Consider the following 17,845-nt stretch of genomic DNA (forward strand, 5'->3'; position numbering starts at 1 on the left):
CTGGGGAAAGAATTTGTCATTGTGCTTATGTTCTGTGGGTGATTTGGGGCTCACAGGTGTCGAGCTGATGATGGGTGGGGAAGGCAGCACTTGTCCTCACTCTGCACACACTAAAGCAGACTTATAGTAGGACATTCAGTTTAGCAGCTGGGAAACACATGGTTTGGGTTCTGGTATCAGAAAACCCCCTAGCTGCATCCTAAAGGTCCTCATTACCCAGACAGGACAACTTGAAGCTGTAGGAGACACTTGGTGACATGCTGAGAAGATGCTCTGAAAACTTTAAAGGTGCTACATAATCGAACTTCATCTGCTCTGCTCATGAATTCCCCCCTTCTCTCCCCACTCTGAATCCATGCTGGGAATCATCAGTGAGAGATGTCTTTTTATTATCATTCTTTTATTTTCCCGTTGCTTTCCCGTTGCATATACAGTACTTAAAAATGAGATCACCTTCACGTCAGGCATGTACCATGTTTATTAACAGCAAAAAAAGTATTATCTAGGCTTCACTCAAGACCGATTTACAGGATAAATAATTGTTTCAAATTACCTTTAAAAAAACCAAACAACAAACCCCCAAAGAATAAATTAATAACTTAAGTGATTAGCTGTCCACAGTGATTGGAAAACTTAATAACCATTCAAACAGTGACACCACAAGAAGACACATACTGTACAGTTTGCCACAAATTACTCTTTTCCTTCCTTCTACAAATGGAAATCAAAAAATTAAAAATACTCCTCTTTAAGAACAGTCATAGGCTTTGAAACACACAAAATGTCCCTGCGAATTGGCTGCCGATGCAACAGCTTCACAGCCGGGGCTCCGGCCCCTCCTCGCAGCAGGTTAAGAGACAAATGGAAAAAACTACCCTAATTTGGCTGCGTCTGTTCCCACACAATGATGCCCAAAGTCACTGGGGACACGCTGACTTTGCCAAGGGCTGGGTTGAGAGGGATATAACTACTCTAAAGGTTTGATCCTAACCCTAAGGAACTCTTCAACAGGCTCCCTTCAACAGGAGCCCAGGGTCCTGCTCCCTTCCTCTGTCTGAGACGTGCTTCAGCCACCACGTCCAAAGGGACCAGCTGGCCATGGGTTGGAAGGAGGGTAGCTGTTTGGTGGCACCTTGCTACATATCAACTACTGAATTAACAACCTGATCAACAGTACAACACTAGGAGTTGTGAACAAGGAGATAAAATTGTGACTACAATGATGGGACACCAAGGAGAAATCATGACCAAAAGGTGCATGTCTCTACCTGCAAGAACCTCATTAACAGCTAAAAGATCATTGCATCCATGTGGGCAGGTTTGGCAGAGAAGACAGGCACACAGACTCATCAGGGGCCTAAATTGGTTTATTGGCCCTTGTGAGTTGATGCTGGACTGGTCCCTCTGATTTTCTTGACAGTTCTTTGATGTCCATGCATGTTCTCTGACTGATGTCAGGGTTAGGCTTTGCTCTTCCCCCTTCCTGTTACAGATGGGGCTTCTCCATAATCACAGCCCCACTGTACCCATCTCATCCAGACAGGATCTCTTCAATGGGGCACATAATGTGGGTGACTGTCAACTTTTACATGGAATGGAACTTTTACATCATCAGGTGGGAAAACATCAACACAATGCAAGCATGACTTGAGAAAACCATTCTCTTACCTCCTAGGCCAGAAAGATCAGACAGGACCTGGGAACTATTTTAACATCTTCCTACTAAAGTCCATACCACATAAGACCTGGGCATAGCTCTAACCCTCCCAAGGGGCCATGATCAATGGGTAGCCAAAAAGCCAACTCTTCCTGGTATGCTCAAGGGACTAGGATCCTAGAATCACTAGATCTTAGAATTTGCCATGCTGGCAAACTCCCCTGCCTTCTCTCCTTCCAACCACATGTTCCCCCATATATCAGCCTTGTCAGTGGCTTGTCGCTCAGTGTCCAAATCTATCCTAGTTAGCCCCCATCAACCCAAGCCTTAGCTACCTTTTGGTTCTGGCTCTGTATTTAGCCTTATCTGCCAGACTCTCAGCTTTGCCCTGGCATAGTCTGCACTCACACATATTTTCTTTCCCCAACTTGAGACTAAGCCTAAGCCTGGCATCCATTTAGAGCTGGAAATGTATTTCACACTAAACACTCAAATGTCAGCTCAGAGCAAATCAACTCCAAGGCACAACTCACCAGACAGTGTGCAGCAGTTGCACACTCACAGCAAGGGATACACAGTTTTGGAGACTTTTGCCTTTAAACCCAACAGCTTAGAAATTTTAAAGCTTGGGGGAAAGCTTTAAGCCATGGCCCTGGTGCTTCATAAGAAGTAAATAATTGAGGTCATGATGCTTGTCCTGCCACACACATGCAAGCACATCCCTTTTCTAAATGGGACTGTAGAGCTGTAGAGCAGGCTCTGACGTGAAGGCTCAAGCCATTTTAATTGCAATTAAAATGAATAATTTGCAATGTTCTCAGCTTCCTAAAATGCGTATTTCTAACAAAAGAGTCAGTCATACTTGAGCATCCAAGTATAGAGTGGATGTGATAAACTCAATGCCTTCAGGACAAAGTTCTTGGCAGTCCATGTAATTAAAGCAGCTGCTTTTCAATATGGTTTAAGACTAAATACTGCACAAACATTAATCATCAGGGACTGCTGTAATCAGCTCAGCAATCGTCACAGATGACTATTTCCACTCAAGCCATTGATTACTTAACAGCTTTCAGGAGGGGTTGATACAGTCATGTCTATAAGGCATAGAGTCTGTGGGCAGCTACTCAGTTTGGAGGTGCTGTTTGCTTGGTGCATAGCAGGGGAAAAAACTGGAGAAACGTACCTGTTTCTGTGAGAACACAGACTTCACTGCAAAGCAGAGAGGGACGAGCAACCAGCAGTTGTAAAATAGCTACTTTTGGGCTGTTTTGGTCCTTGGTCTGCCAAATGCAACGGGCCAGTTACTGGCAATGCTCATGAGAGCAAATCATCAAAACAGGGGATCTGAGCCTGGGAAAAGTGCTATCCCATGCCAATGCTTGCCCTGTGAACAAATACAGACATCTGTGAAATGTGGAGAGAGAGGCCTAGTCTCTCCAGTATCACAAAAGGCCTTTTCAGTCTTAATTAACACTTTGGATTATATGTGAGAGTGGGTACTGGATGCACCTAGTCCCAGTGCAGAAGCACAGGGCACCCGCTCAGCAAACTGCATCCAAACCCATTGTGTTTCAATCAAACCCATTGTGTCTCAAGCCCCTGCACCATCAGAAATGACTACTGTTGCTGCCTCCACCTTGCCTGCCCACTTCCACGGTAGCGAGGTGCAGTGACAAAAGGGGTACTCCAGTCTTCATCATCTCACCAGACAAGTGTGCAAGACCCCAACAAGAGGCAATGGCCCTTACAGGCTGTAACACACTCCCTGACCTTCAGAAAGCATCTGACTGTGCTAAATCTTCCCCTTGGGTTTTTTTTTTTCTTCTAGTGGTTATTATTTTTACCATGAGCATTAGGATATTTGCTTCATTATTTCTGTCAAAGCCCAACACTTCAATGCCTTAAATGGGTTGTCAGAGCTTTTCCATTAACATCCTTCCCTTTCATGGCATGCAAGAAGAAAATGTAAAATGGTGTTGTAAGTTCAAAAGTTATTTTACCAGCATACCCTTTAAGGGACTGGTATCTCATCCCTTTGTGGGTCACGTCTGGCCCTTTCCAAACTCAAACCAAGATTAAACAAATGTGTTAACACTTAAGTATTAATAATCAATACAACTTGGTGGGTTTGGTGGAACACAGAGCTCATGGCACTGGGAGAGGTTCAGCTTGCAGAAGGAAAAGCTCCAGCTATTTAATAAATATTATTACCTCATCTTTCTAATGTCTCCTTCATTTGGCTCTCGGTTTGCAGTCAACCTGCTTATCCGTGTCAGCGCTTGCTGTCTGGCAATCAGGCTGCTCCATGGTAATCATAAGTCCTTCCTGTTTTCATGAGATCATGAATTATTATCTCTGCATTAAACTGTCTCATCCTTCTTGTCTCTCTGCATCCAGCAGCTGCCTGGAGAGTGATCCCAAAGCCCAGATGTGTTAAGGATGCTGGCAAGGGGCAACAGCAGATTCCCACCCATAGTCACAGTGTAGGGTTGTTAATGTCAGCAAGCCTCATTTCTGTGTTGAGCACTGCTGAACATGAGGAGAAAACAGTCCAGCCTTTTGGACCCTCCACAAACCAACCATAATGCTATGTTAAAGCTAATATTGAAACACCTTGCCCTGACTGTCCTGACCAGCCTCTTCCCAAGCCTATGACCTCACCATCAACCAACATTTCAATTACTCTCCTTCTTTCTTCCAAGAAACGCTCCACCAGACTTCCTCACTCAAGACCAACCTCTCCATCTGCCTTCTCCCAGTCCTTGCAGCAGCCTTCCACTCCCTTCTTGTCACTCCCATCCTTACACCAGTCCAGACACACAGGGTCTCCAGAGCCTCCCTGCACCCCTCAGAGCTTCTCACAGTGGCCACAGATGTAGGACTCTCACTACATGGGCTTCTTTTGGTGCCACAAAGGGCAGATTTTGGTTCTTGGAATCAGATTCACAGGAAGTGATTTCAGATAGGTAGTAGGTCAGGGCTTAAATTCTACCTTCCAAAGCCAATCTCTCCAGCCCATTGACTTTGAGAGATGACGGAAAATATCATCAGAAGACACCCCAACAAACTTGTGTGAGCTTGTACCAGCATGTCTGTGTGTGCACGATGGGGTAAATCCTGGGCTTTTAAGTCAGCTCAATGCCAACAGTGTGGATGCTCCTCAAGCTTCTGAAAGTTAACAATCCCAACCAAAACCACAGGGGCAGTTCTGACCAGGAGGAGAACAGCCCTCAGAGGTTTGGAGCATATTATTTACAAGAGATCAGACAGCAAAAGTGATTTCAAAAGGAACGGTCCTTGCTAAGTTTTGGGATTGGGATGAGGCAGAGAAGAGGACAACCGTAAGGAATGGAGAATCAGAGCTGAGAATGATGTCCCATGGGAGATGCTGCAAACCTGCATGGCATGGTTTGGGGTATGGTATGGAAGAAGATGGGGAGAGATGATGCAGTGTTAGCACATACAAGGTGGCTTTGACAGCTGCAAGCAAAAGATGTGTAGGGTGAAACCTGGTATTGCTAAGTTGAAGTTCCTGGATAGTGCATCCAGCAGCTAAAGCACAAAACTAGCCACCGAACACAGTTGGTCTTTATCACTGGCAAACAGTATCCGCCAAGTCTTCCCTTGAAATTAAGTTTCGTTTTGTTTTAAGAGAAAAAAAAATAATGAGACCCCCTTCCCTCCACAGACAAGTCTTAGAAATCCAGCCCAAGAGGAGCTGGGGAAAACTGACAGGACATTGGCCTGGTTTGATGCCTGCTGCAGGCACTACTGCTTCACGCTCTTGGCAGGCTCCGAGGACTGCCGCACATCAGTCCACTCCTGCATGGTGCTCTGCAGTGCCTGTGTCTTCTCCTTGTCCACTTGCACGTAATCAACCTTCTCATCTGAGGCGACCGACGAGGTGGAGGGCTGTGGGGAGGAGAAACAGGGTCACTCATCAGCTCCCTGCTTGTCCCTCTCGCTCCTTCCTGCAGCAGCACTGAGGGTGCCACAAGTTGGCCAACACCATTCCTACTTTCTTCCAGGCTCCATAGCTAATTGCCCTCCCTCTAACATCCCAAAGACTCTTGGATGAAAGATTTCAGTCTGCTCTGCCTCTTGCTGGCATGAGACTGCATGGGAGGGCAATGAGAGGGCAGAAACGGCATCTGGGTCTCTACGTTCCCTCAAACTCTGGGACACAGATGTTTGGTTGCAATTTTGTTCTCTAACTGCTGATATTGCAAATTCAGCCTTATATCTTGCTCATTTTTTTGTAAAAAACTCAGAAACTCTTACAGATACACATAAAAATCCCTGCTCCATTCCTTTTAGCATTGTTGTTTCTACCCACATGTGACACTAACTCATTTTCACACTCAAAACAACAGATATGTTTGCAGATTCACCCAGGAGACATGTTAAGGAAGAAGGAGATACTTTTTACCATAGTTTCTGGAGTCCTGGAGGTTTTTCTGCCTCTACAACCATTTCAGAGGACCTCCATCTGCTTGCAGCTGGACCAGATAATGTTTTAAAGTGGTTTAAAATCACTTTTCCAGGATAGGATATAATTTAAATGGGTAGTACTTGCAAAAATATTGCTGGGTAGACAGAAACCATCAAGGGACAACTGTCAAATAATAAAAAGATCTAACCAGTGGGATGCTTTGCCTAGGAAACAGTGCAGTGTTTGGGAAAGTGAGGCCAACTCACAAGTGGTTGCCACAAAGCTTTATACAATCCCTTCCTCCACTGTCCCCTCACTCAGGTGCTGCTTTGTTGAAGTCAGTCCCTCCTTCCCCCTCCAAGTTTCCTCAGGATGGCATCCAGCAGGACCTGCCTTTGTTCTCTGTCCAGCCTGCTCTGTCACCTCTGGGTGTCCTCTTCATCTTGGTATATGGCTTTGCATGTGAAACCTCCATGAGACTTTTAGGTCTCTTCTATCACCTCAGGAGACAGAGCTTCCTTTGGATATGTGGATGTCCTGAGATACTTTATTGCCCTGTTTTTCTATGATTTGATTAAAGATGGTGTTTGTTTCCTCTGTGTATGAACCTGGAGAAAAGTCACCAACTTCTGTGTCTTTAGGAGCGTCCCTTTCCACATTTCCATGACGCTTGACAGAAGTATCCCATTCCTGACTCATCTCCCCACAACTCTTCCTCAACAGGCAATGGCTTGATCAGCTGAACATTATTTAACTTTTAAAGGTCAGCTTAATTTTTTGAAAGCAGTTCTTCTCCTGCCCAAATGACACCCTTTGAAAGCACCTGACTGGCAGGAGACAGGTTCCCAGCATTTTCTGAATAAGGTCCTGAAAGTATTTCAGATACTTTCGGGTGAGGGGGAAAACCCAAGCCTAGTTTTGGAGGATGTGTTGCTTTGAAAGAGGAAAAAAAATATTCTGGTACTTCTTGGGGATTCCTCCTGACAGCTTTTGAATACAAACTCTAGCTGAATTTCTGGTCTCATCAGCACCCCTGAACCCCTGCACACCCATGCTTCTGGTGACCTTCCAGCAGGGCTGCAGACATGCAAGAGACACTGACTCTGACTAGAGTAAATACAGAAGTGGGGGTTATAGAATGGTTTGGGTTGGAAAGGACCTTAAAGATCATCTTGTTTCAACTATGCCATGGGCAGGGGCAGCTTCCACTAGACCAGGTTGCTCAAAGCCCCAACCAACCTGGCCTTGAACACTTCCAGGGATGGGGCATCCACAGCTTCTTAGGGCATCCTGTGCCACTGCCTCACCACAGTAAAAGATTTCTGCCTAATATCTAATCTAAATCCACCCTCTATCAGTTTGGAGCCATTTCCCCTTGTCCTTTTACTCCATGCCCTTGTCCAAAGTCCCTCTCCAGTTCTCCTGCAGCCCCTTTAGGTACTGGAATGAGCTCTAAGGTCTCCCTGGAGCCTTTTTTCCTCTAGGCTGAACAATTCCATCTCTCTCAGCCTGTCTCCACAGCAGAGGTGCTCCAGTTCTCTGATCATGAGAGACTCTTGAGACCACGGTACAGGACTTTGGACCATGCTATTGTCAATCTGCATAGAACTCCTTAAATATGCATCACTTTTAATCAGAAGTTTATAAAATCCCCCATACCTTTCTGTGTGGCCCTGGAGAGCTTGGCTGGAAGTCCAGGGCCAAGTAATCCACACTCCCCGAACTCTTTTTAGGCGCTGGGCTGTTGGTACCACTAGGAACAGGAGAAGCAGAAATGGGGTTTTGCTAATGCAGGGAAGAGACAGGAGAGATAATGAGGATTAAAATGGGAATAAAGAAAAAAGGGAATAAACACAAATCTGGCAGAAAAACGCCTTGGTGGTACTTATTTAAAAGAGCCTGGATATTTGGTCACTCGCCTCTGGAACCAGGGTGTGGAGAACTGCTGGGGGACTACATATGTTGTATGTTGTGCTAACAAATATTTCAAGCTTATGTTCTTGATTTCATATATTGGAGCAGTTCTTCTGCCTTTGTGCTGATTTTATTCATATGTCTGACAACAGATGTGGGCTTTAGCATGTCCCAGGAACCACACCTCAGTGAGGCCAGGCCAGCTCTGAGATCTTCGCTAATCACAACCATGCTACACAGAGCACTGATTTCCTCTACCCCACGAGTTACATAAACTCAAAAATATGCTTAAGTCAGCAGCTCCACCAAGAGAGACAAAATCCCCTCCCTGTAAGCAGTGCCGCTCCCTGCTGCTGCTGCTGTGATAGCCCCTGCCCTCCATACAAATATGATGTCAGTAGATATTAGGGGGAAAAAAAACTTGAAAAAAATCAACCTCAATTAGGAAAATACACCCTGACAGTTCTTGTACATTTTTACCCCCTCTTAATTCCTGGCAAAGTAGGTGAAATATGTTTTGCTCTCATATGCATTTTAAAACCCCAACGGGACATGTCATTTTCAGAACGAAGCACGCTGTTTTGTGCATGCAGGGGTGTATGTAAGGATGGACATCGCACAGTCCTATCTGCGCACCTCCATGTCACGAGCTAGGAATGCGTTTGCAGAGCTGTGGAATGTGTATGTCCTGCCAGGACCATCTATCTTAGCTGTGGGGCCCTTACCATCGCCACGTAGTTCTCCTCGCTGTCTCCCGAGTCAGTGCTGGTGATGCTCTGGGAGGAGACAGGGCGACAGTACTGCAGAGAGCCCGCGTTGAATGTCTGGCTGTAAGGACAAGGGTCGATGTGTTATCCATGGTGGCAGGTGCTTCTTGTTCATTGCCAAGGAGGACAGCTCCTGATGCCTAGAAACATTACCATGATCCAGTCTGGGGACTGGGCATGAAGAAGAGCTGGTGGCATTGAGGTTCTCCAACCCATCCTTTTCCATGAGTCAGAAATCACTGCGTTTGGTCTTCCCATTTCTTTTCTTTCTAGAATTTTTTGCTTGCTATGTACCTGTAATTCTCCTGCTATCACCTACACAAACCAGGCTCCATGAACTCTTTTATCTCACAGGAAACATTTAGTTGTGGAGGATGCAGGGCCAGCCTTGGTGAGGCCTCTCACCTCCAGCCTTACCACAGCTACAGGATTTGTTTACTGTACAGCGCCCTATCCAAATTTTTTGCTGGAAAACAAATCCTCCAAGGAATTGTCTTGCTTTCAATTGGCCAAATCTAATTATACCGAACAAAATAATGAAATCAGTGTCTGGCATTAAAGCCTGGGTCTTAAAAAGCTATTCGTTGCCTTTCAGTAAAGCAGGGTCATATGATTAGCTGATAAGGGAAAAATCCATTAGCTTCTCCAGGGTCGGACGTCTTGTCAATCAAACCCTGCTCGCCACTTCCCAGTGCAGTGATTTCAGTGCACAGCACTCATGCCCTGCAGTCAGTCTCCACACAATCCAATTTATTAGAGAAGTCATAGCAGCCAAGCTTTGCTTCTGCCTTTCACTGGACAACATCAGACCGTGAATTAGCAACAGAGCTGGAATTGTGTGAATCCTGTTATTTTTGGCCAGCAGACATAGCTCTGAAGAGCTTTAGTTTAATTTTGCAGACTTCCTTCAGGCTAGGCTTTGCTTTCAAGGCAATCAAAGCACGTCTTCGTCAGACCCCAGGAGTGTCATCCTGTGTTTTGAGACTACAGTAGGGTTTTTGGGGGGATAGCTGGATGTGAAATCATGCCCCACACCCCCAGTTGGTCTGGCTCAGCTGGGTCATGAGTTGTGGTGGACCACAGGTCCCATGTCAGAGCTGTAGCTCTCCAGATCCCAGAAACAGGAAATGTCTTCAAGGGATCTTAATTAGCTGCTCAGCCACATGCTGGGCTCAGCCACATGCTGGGCTCAGCCACATGTTGGGCTCAGCCACATGCTGGGCTTTCATGTGAAATCCCAACCTAAATGATTTTATCTTTCTGCCACCAGCTGCGATGTAGGGAACCTATGGCAGAGGTGACAGCACAGCTACATGTGGACACCAGCGAGAGCAAGACCAGAGAGCTGCTGCCGGATCAGAGCAAGAATTCATCCCCCAACCATTACTCACGTTGGCCTGGACCAGGATTTTGTGACTGGTGATTTGAAGGGAAGCTCATCGATGACAGTGTTGTTCCTCAGGTCCAGTGGTGATGGCTTTGCTGGGGGGAGGAAAAACCTTTATTCAGAGGCAGCATGTTCCTAGAATTCAGCATCCATGACAGGCATGAGAGGGTCCCCAGCAAACGGTCGATTACTTCCCATTCTGCTAATCAGCCCCCCAGCCCTCTTGCTGATGACAAATACCCCCAGCAAAAATCCCTGCACTCATTTATGCCAGGACTGAGAGAAAACAGTGAATTTCTCCCTCTGACCCACAGCCCCAAAGTGCATGGGTGGTCCCAAAAGGTGAGTGTGCCTCCTAGAGAATGAAGATCTGCTAAAAATGCCCAAACACCAGAGTATAAACCCATGCATCAAGGAATTGTGAAAACTCATTAGATGGGGACAAGACCAGGCTCTGCCAACCCTGAGTTACCTTTGTCTGGAGTGTTTTCCCATAGGGTATGGGAAAAGGCATCTGCAGGGTAACATGAAAGCTGTGGAAGAGTGCTATGCTCCAGCCCCAGCCCTTGTTCTGAGTGTTGATGGGGTTAGGTGTGGACGCCCTAATGATGAAAGCCCTCCTCCTCATGATCTCCTTGGTGACCTGTCAGGCAATGGACTGGGGAGGGAACTGGGGGATACTGGCAAAGCCCTGCAGGAAGAACTGCCTAGAAACAACCAGTAGGAAACAGCTGGAAAAATCTGAGTCATCTGAACAAGACATTGAGATTTTGGGGTGGAGCATAGGGAGGGGTGCAGGCAAAGGGGGTGAGATCCTGCCTGTGACATATATCTCCTGTAAATGCCTGGAAGGGCCTGATATGGGCTGTTCAAGCACCAGGAAAGTTACATTTGTACTATAAAGCTCCTGGAAGATGAAGGGGACGGGGGAGATCTGAAGGTCTCGTTGTGCTGGCAGTAGCAAAGTGCACCCCACCCAGAACTGTGCACAAGACGACAGATGTAGTCTGAGGTATGAGAAGAATAAAAGGATTCCTGTAAAGCTTTTCCCACAACCATTCCTACCTTTCCGGTCAGGTTTGAGGTTGCGGTTGACAGGTGGGGGCTGGATTTCACTCAGTCGTCTGTGACACTGCACCATGGCTCCTCCTTTATGCACAGGAAGGGTGGCTGAGGACAACCCCACCAGGTCAAAGTGATGCGGCCCAGGGCTCATGGGTATGTAGAGGTTTTGGGCATTGTCGTTGGCTTTCTCGGCATGGATTAGGGGTGAGGAACCAGGGTTCATGGGGACGTAGTTGTCCTCGGAGTCGGTACTGTGGGAGCGGGCCACTGCCGCCTTGGCTTGCTGGGGGACAAGAGGGAGGATGTGCTGTAAGTATCAGACTCTGCTCAACCCCATCCCACTATAAACCCTTCATCTCGTCATAAATGAATACACATCTGAAAGGGGAACTGCTCTAAAACCTAAGCACAGAGGGAAGGGATGGTCTGTCCCCACCTTGGCCATCAGTTTGCACTGAGAGGGTCCACCTTCTCAGTTTCCAAGACATTGCAACAACCTAAGTTTCAAGAAAGGTCTTCATCGCCCAGACTTGATCATCTTCTCATGATCAGAGTGAGCTGCAGAAACATGCTTAACCTGGAAAACCTTTCTTGCCTGGGCTCTGATTGTGACTAAAATGCGATATGAAAGGCTGCTTTAATGTAATTTCCAGCTCAGGAAATCTTAGAAAGTGCACAAAGTTCTGGCAATGTGTCAAAATTTAACTCAGAAGCATCCAAGGTTTTAAGGACTAAGTCAAACTCCTGGGCATTTTTTTTTTGGGTCAGAGTTCCAGGAAGATACACTATGTGGAAGCAAAGCTCTTCCTGCAGTGCTGGCTTAGGTTGTTGCAATTCCATCTGTTCCCGGCAGGCCACCATGATTTTAACTGAAATCATTAATAAAACCCTTCTTGACTTAGCTCTGCAGGACTGGGCTGTGAGGTCCAACCTGAAATCAACTTGTTCCTGAATCTATAAGGTGCAAGTGGGTGCCTACAATGTGGTGGCCAACATCAAGGCCCACTCACCAGGTAGGAGTTGTATCCATCGTTCATGGACTCGACCGACTGCACGGCACTGCTGCCCCCGTGCTGGGGGTACTCGTACGTCTCGCAAGAAGAAGCTGCAACACAACCACAAATTCACAACTTGTCCCACCACAACTGCCAATAAAAAGGGGTCCCTGAAAACAAGGTACTGTGAGGACAGTGTCTGTTCTTGTTGATCGAGATGCTCATGAGAAGACATGGTCTTTAGTCTGTCACAGACTCTCTGCTGTGCTCCTTCCCAATTAGCATCTCTCTGATGCACCAGCACAACTGCACGTGCTGTGTGGACCTAACCCGGTTCTGTCAAAGTACTGCAAAATCCCAGGGGTAAAGATAGATAAGGTACATCATGGTGACAAAACTGGTTTAAGGGAGAGCTCTGTTAGAGCTTGCTCAGCAGATCTAGGGGCTGGCAGCCTCCAGTAAGGGAAGGATGGGGTGAGGATGAGTGCTAAGCTCTTAGTCTACCTACTGCTGAGCATGGGTCTCATCTCAGCCTAAATGTTGGCATTGAGGTAGGGGGAGATGGAAGAGGCATTTCATAGAGCTATATGTAAAATTTACAGTGCATTTTCTCTCCAAGCCCCTTTTCTAAGTTTGCAGTTATGTCATTCTAAGTACAAGGTTTGGAAAGTGCATATTCATCCATGGCCCACTCGTGGCCAATGGGGACAGCAACTCTGCTGTGCTGGGAACATTGGGTCTTGGAGATGTGCAAAACCAAGGTGATGTGCAACCTGTGCAAAACCAAAGTTTTGCTCACCCACCTTGGTGAGAAAAACCAAGGCAGCTCCAGGCTGAAGTATGTTTTGATAAACCTCATTATGAATTGAAGGCAAACTAAAAATAGCTGAGATCACAAAAATCTGGTGACGGGCTCCATAAGCAAGCAGGTTTGGGGTTTTGGTTCAAGGTACAACATAGCCAATAGTCAGCTGAGCAGCTCTGGTGGATAGAACTCTGTGGATGCCTCTCCATGCCTGCTGAATAAAAAAAACAGGGCCAGACCCTGACTAGGGAGAGCTTCTTTGTGTCCACCCTTGGTTGATGCCAACAGCACTCCAGCTCTACCACAACCATGTGGGACTGATCTGCCCAAGGCTGGTAGACAGGACAAAGCCAACCCCGGCTCCCCACCCCTAAATTCACCTCGGTGCAATCTGCTGTTCTCCACCGCAGGCAGTGTGTTTCTCCGTGGAATGGTGGCTGCCATGGGGGCCAGACCTAGATTTTCACTGGGCTGGAGCCGCTGGGGCGGGCTGCCCCACCGTGGCTCCGTCTGCCCAGGTTTCGGGGGCCGTGGGGGTGGTGCAGCGGGTGAGTCGCTGGCAGCCACAGCCAAAGCATTGTGGTTCTTGTCCAGTGTAAATGTCCTGGGGATCTGGTAGATGGAGAGCGGGGTGGCAGGGATGTCATAGGAGTCCGTGGAGAGCTCCCCAAACTCCTTGCATAGGGTGTTGTTGGGAGTCTTGTAGGTGTAGACCTCCTCGTTATCTGTTTCAGAGCTGGTGAGGCTTGACTTGGGGTGGGTGTAGGAGCCAAAGGCGCGTGGGAGATCGTGCGCACTGTCCCTGAACTCCGAGTTGTGCCGGCTGGGTTTTGGCAGACTGTAAAAGCCATGGAGCTGCCCAGCAACCCCATTCACGCAGTGCCCATTGCCCTGAGAGAGCTTCTGGACTGCTGTGTCACTCCGCATGAAGAAGGCAGACCGTGTGGCTTGCGAGAAGCTGGCACTCCTGCAAAGGAAGGGGACAAAGGGGCTGAGATGGGGGGAGAGCTGGTCCTGGGGTGCAGCAAACTCTGCTTCTCCTTTTTGTCACCTTGCTGACTTTCATGAAGACCTAATGAATATACACCACAAGGGTGTAAAAGGTAGGCCTGGATTGGGTCTTTTTGCCTGCAAAGTTGTAACCATGCATGGGTCAGGCTTTTAGGGGCCACATACTCCCACCCAAAAAGGGCTCAGCCAGCCCCACACAGACATTTCCCTGTGGAAGAGACTCCTGCCCTGTATCAGTCATTTTTTTTTCAGAAGAACTGAAAGGGTTATGGGGGAGTTTTCAGTTGTGGCAAATCACTGGGAAAGTGCCAGACCTATGGGAAAAGCTGGGAGATGCTGGTTGCAACCCCTGCTCTGATGGAGTCCATGCTCTGCAGGGACAACAGGGACTCTGTTTCACGGAGCCAGCACGAGATGGCGCTCAGAAATAGGGTTTATTTGGGGAAAAAACTAGTGATGTTGTGATAAGACAAATGAATCCCTGCCACCTTTGGAGCTCAGTACACCCAGAGGAGGTCTCAGTTCTGGCAGGGTCCTTTCGGTCAAGGGCTTGAAACATCATGGGTTAATTATTCAGCATTGCCTGCCAATTAGCTACTATTACCCTCATTTTATGGATGAGTAAAGTAAGAGCTCCAGAGCTGAGAGGGGAGGGATTCCCAGCAGTCCTGCAGCCTGGCCCCGTGCACTGGGCATTGATCAGATGATTATTTCTGGCCCAGTTGCAGAAGCTGCCACTGGCCAGCTTGTTTCTGCTCACCAAAGCATTGGTGCTTGCTCCCTTCTCCTCTGGGTCCCAGCCACATGTGGGTTCTCAGAGGGTGGCTTTTAGGTATCCTCACAGCTGGAGCGTCAGAGGGCCATTTTTTTAAACACTGTTCCATTAACTCCATCTGAAGTTAATTTTTCTGAGCCTTTTTCTCTTGTTGTTTTTCGAGTAGGGAAAGTCAGCTGCAGCAGGAAAGCCCAGTGGAGGCTGCAGCCCAGGCTCTGCTCTCACTCCACGCCAGCTGGTTTCTGACTGTCTCTCCCCTCCCTCCCTCCTCGCTGCTCCTGCGAGCCAAAACTCTTCACGTCAAAAAAACTCCTCGCTATTTAAGGCAACCGGCTGGGTCTGGAGGCGGAGAGCTGCTGCTCGCTCAGAAATACCACGCCGTGTCCAACCAGCTGCCGCGAAGCCCAGCGAGCTCTGGAAGGGGTGACTGGCAAAGGGTGCAAACCCTGCCCATCCCTTTGTTTGCTGTTTTTCTGATTAAAGGCAGGAGTTAGGGCCCTGCCTGGAGGATCACAAAGCGGTTGAGGTTGGAAGGGATCTGTAGAAGTAATCTGGTCTAACCCCCTGCTCAAGCAGGGTGACCTAGAGCTGGTTGCCTAGGACTGTGCCCAGACAGCTTTGGAGTATCTCCAAGAATGGAGACTCCTAAACCTCACTGGACAACCTGTGCTACTGTTCAGTCACTTACAGTGAAAAAGTGTTTCCTGCTGTTCAGAGGAGCCTTCCTGTGTTTAAGTTTGTGCCCATGGCCTCTGGTCCCGGCACAGAGCATCACTAACAAGAACCTGGCTCCATCCTCTTTGCACCCTCCCCATAGGGAGATCCCCCTGAGCCTTCTCTTCTACTAGCTGAACAGTTCCAGCTCTCACAGCCTTTCCTCTTAGGAGATATGTTCCAGTTGTTTCAGCAACTACATGGCCCTTTGAACTGGACCCAGTATTGACCCCTTGGGTACACTTCTAGTGCTGGTCTTCACCTAGACTTTGTGACACTGATCACCATCCTCTGGGTCTGGCCATTCAGGCAGTTTTTAACACAAACCAAAAAAGCCAGGAAAGCTGTGAACTTGTGACCTCCTCCTCCCAACCATGATGAGATGAGACCATTGCTCAGGGCTTTCTGCAGGTAGGTTTTGCAGAGCTCCAAGGATGGAGGGAGGTTGAGCCACTGATACTCAGCCCTCCCTCAGCTGTCCCTGAGGTTTTCTCCCAGGTGGGCTACAATACCTTGCATTTTCTGACTTTCTGCTCATGCACTGGTGGAGAAAAAGGTAGTCCTGGGGGGCACTGGCAGACAGGGTGCTCTGGAGGTGGCTGGCAGGTGAGTCGAAGGTGAACAGGGTGGGCTGGCTGGAGTGGGACGGTGCTGAGGACTTGCGCTCTCGCAGCAGGTGGTGGCTGGCACTGCTGAGCTCTGCCGGGGAGGACCGCGGTGCGTGGTTCATGGAGGCAATGCTCCTCAGGGTGTCTGTGCAGGGAGAAAACAGACACGTGAGTGGCAGATGGAGATACCCCACAACCTGTGTTTCCAGGATTTTCCTTACTTAAATGTTCTGTCACTTATGGAGGTCAGTGGGGTTGGCTTATGACTCCAAGTGATGTTCTCAGCTCTTCTACTTGGAGCACATGTAACTATAGGTACCATGTATGGAATCATATTTCATCATTTTATCCTATTTCACCACATGCTTAGTGGCTTGCAGGGATGTCTGCGGGATGTCGGCCTTTTTCATGGGGAGAGCAGTAGGTTGTTAAAACCTGATTTAAAAACGAAGAGAGGAGCTTTCACACCACAGCGAGATGTGATTTAAGTCACCCCCATCCCTCTGTGTAAGGGTATCACTGCCACCCCTTTAGAGTTGGTATGAGGTACAGGGTGGGAATCTGGATGGACACAACGGCAGTGGAGATGAAAAAATATTCTCATGTTTCCCAATTCCCTACTAATTTTGTGGCCTCAAGAGAGGTCCTGCTATTTTATGCTAATAAAATTGGATGCAGAGCCAGTACATGACTCCTAGTGCCCACTCCCCCTGCTTAAGGAGAAACAGACTTTAAAATATTAAATTAATTTCAATGGAGAATACCCCAGAGGTCAGGAATAATCACCTGGCTACTCTAGTCCTCTCATAACTGTACTTCATGAGTTTGAACCACAGATGAATTCTTACAGCCAAGTTGTAAATCCCCATTACAAAAAAACCCCAACAAAACAAACCAAAACCTAAACCCAAAATCCCAGAAAACCCTCAAGATGCAGAATATTTTGGGAAAACTGATCCGTCTCTGGCTGCAGAAGACCACACAGAAGACCATGCACTCTTCAGCATGTGAAAACCACTCACTGTGGTTCACTGAAGGCACACTTTATAATAGCTGTGATTTACATTTATTTGGTGCTGATGCAAAACACAGAAAAACCCAAACTCCTAATAAAAAGTGGAAATCCACCCAATCTCTGGCCACCACTGATTTTGGGATTGCTCCCCAGCATGATGACCACCTGCTCTTCAAATCTGACTTCAGACACCCATGCTCCAGCACAGGGATAAAGGGGATTTTATAGGGTTCCAGTCTCTTCCTTTCCATTCCTTCCCTCAAATTCCAGATCACATCAGAAATTTTGAGCTTGATTCTCTTACACTGCAAAGAAATGGGTCTTACGGCTCAGACAACAAGATGCTCCACACAGGGTGTTTTTTTACCAACTTCTGAGTCATGTCAAGATACAAAATCAATCTGTCTGCTGCTCGTTCACTGCTGCTACATTTTTTTCCCCTGGTGTTACTGCAAACTTCACCCGATGCAGAAAAAGTACATTAATAGAAGCTAAAGAGCTTGGCTTGACTCTGTTGTTTGGTTTGTGCTAAACACAGAAACGATCAATATTTAACATTGACATTAATGGTGGGGGATGACAGTTTAAAACTCTGATTCCTGTCTTCTTCACATGGGCATTAACGATCCCTTGGTGCTCTTCAAGGGAGTAAATGGCCATCCCAGTGTCCTTGGACAAAACAGTGCCTTGACCCTGATTC

General features: G+C 47.5%; 1 protein-coding gene across 1 annotated transcript in view; it reads right to left on the reverse strand.

Moving 5' to 3' along the window:
- Nucleotides 1-379: 379 nt before the first annotated feature.
- Nucleotides 380-17,845, reverse strand: part of GAB2 (GRB2 associated binding protein 2) — a 92,900-nt gene continuing 75,434 nt past the window's right edge. Inside the window, exons 3-10 of the mRNA XM_050333765.1 lie at nt 16,035-16,275; nt 13,403-13,989; nt 12,233-12,327; nt 11,223-11,505; nt 10,162-10,252; nt 8,729-8,831; nt 7,749-7,874; nt 380-5,569 (exon numbers count right to left, since the gene is read on the reverse strand). Coding sequence (XP_050189722.1) covers nt 5,426-5,569; nt 7,749-7,874; nt 8,729-8,831; nt 10,162-10,252; nt 11,223-11,505; nt 12,233-12,327; nt 13,403-13,989; nt 16,035-16,275 — 1,670 coding nt within the window. The 3' untranslated portion in view covers nt 380-5,425. The remainder of the gene's footprint in view (nt 5,570-7,748; nt 7,875-8,728; nt 8,832-10,161; nt 10,253-11,222; nt 11,506-12,232; nt 12,328-13,402; nt 13,990-16,034; nt 16,276-17,845) is intronic.

The sequence above is a fragment of the Myiozetetes cayanensis genome, unplaced genomic scaffold (assembly GCF_022539395.1).
Source record: "Myiozetetes cayanensis isolate MyiCay16 unplaced genomic scaffold, myiCay2020 scf5-8, whole genome shotgun sequence".
Classification (NCBI taxonomy): domain Eukaryota; kingdom Metazoa; phylum Chordata; class Aves; order Passeriformes; family Tyrannidae; genus Myiozetetes; species Myiozetetes cayanensis.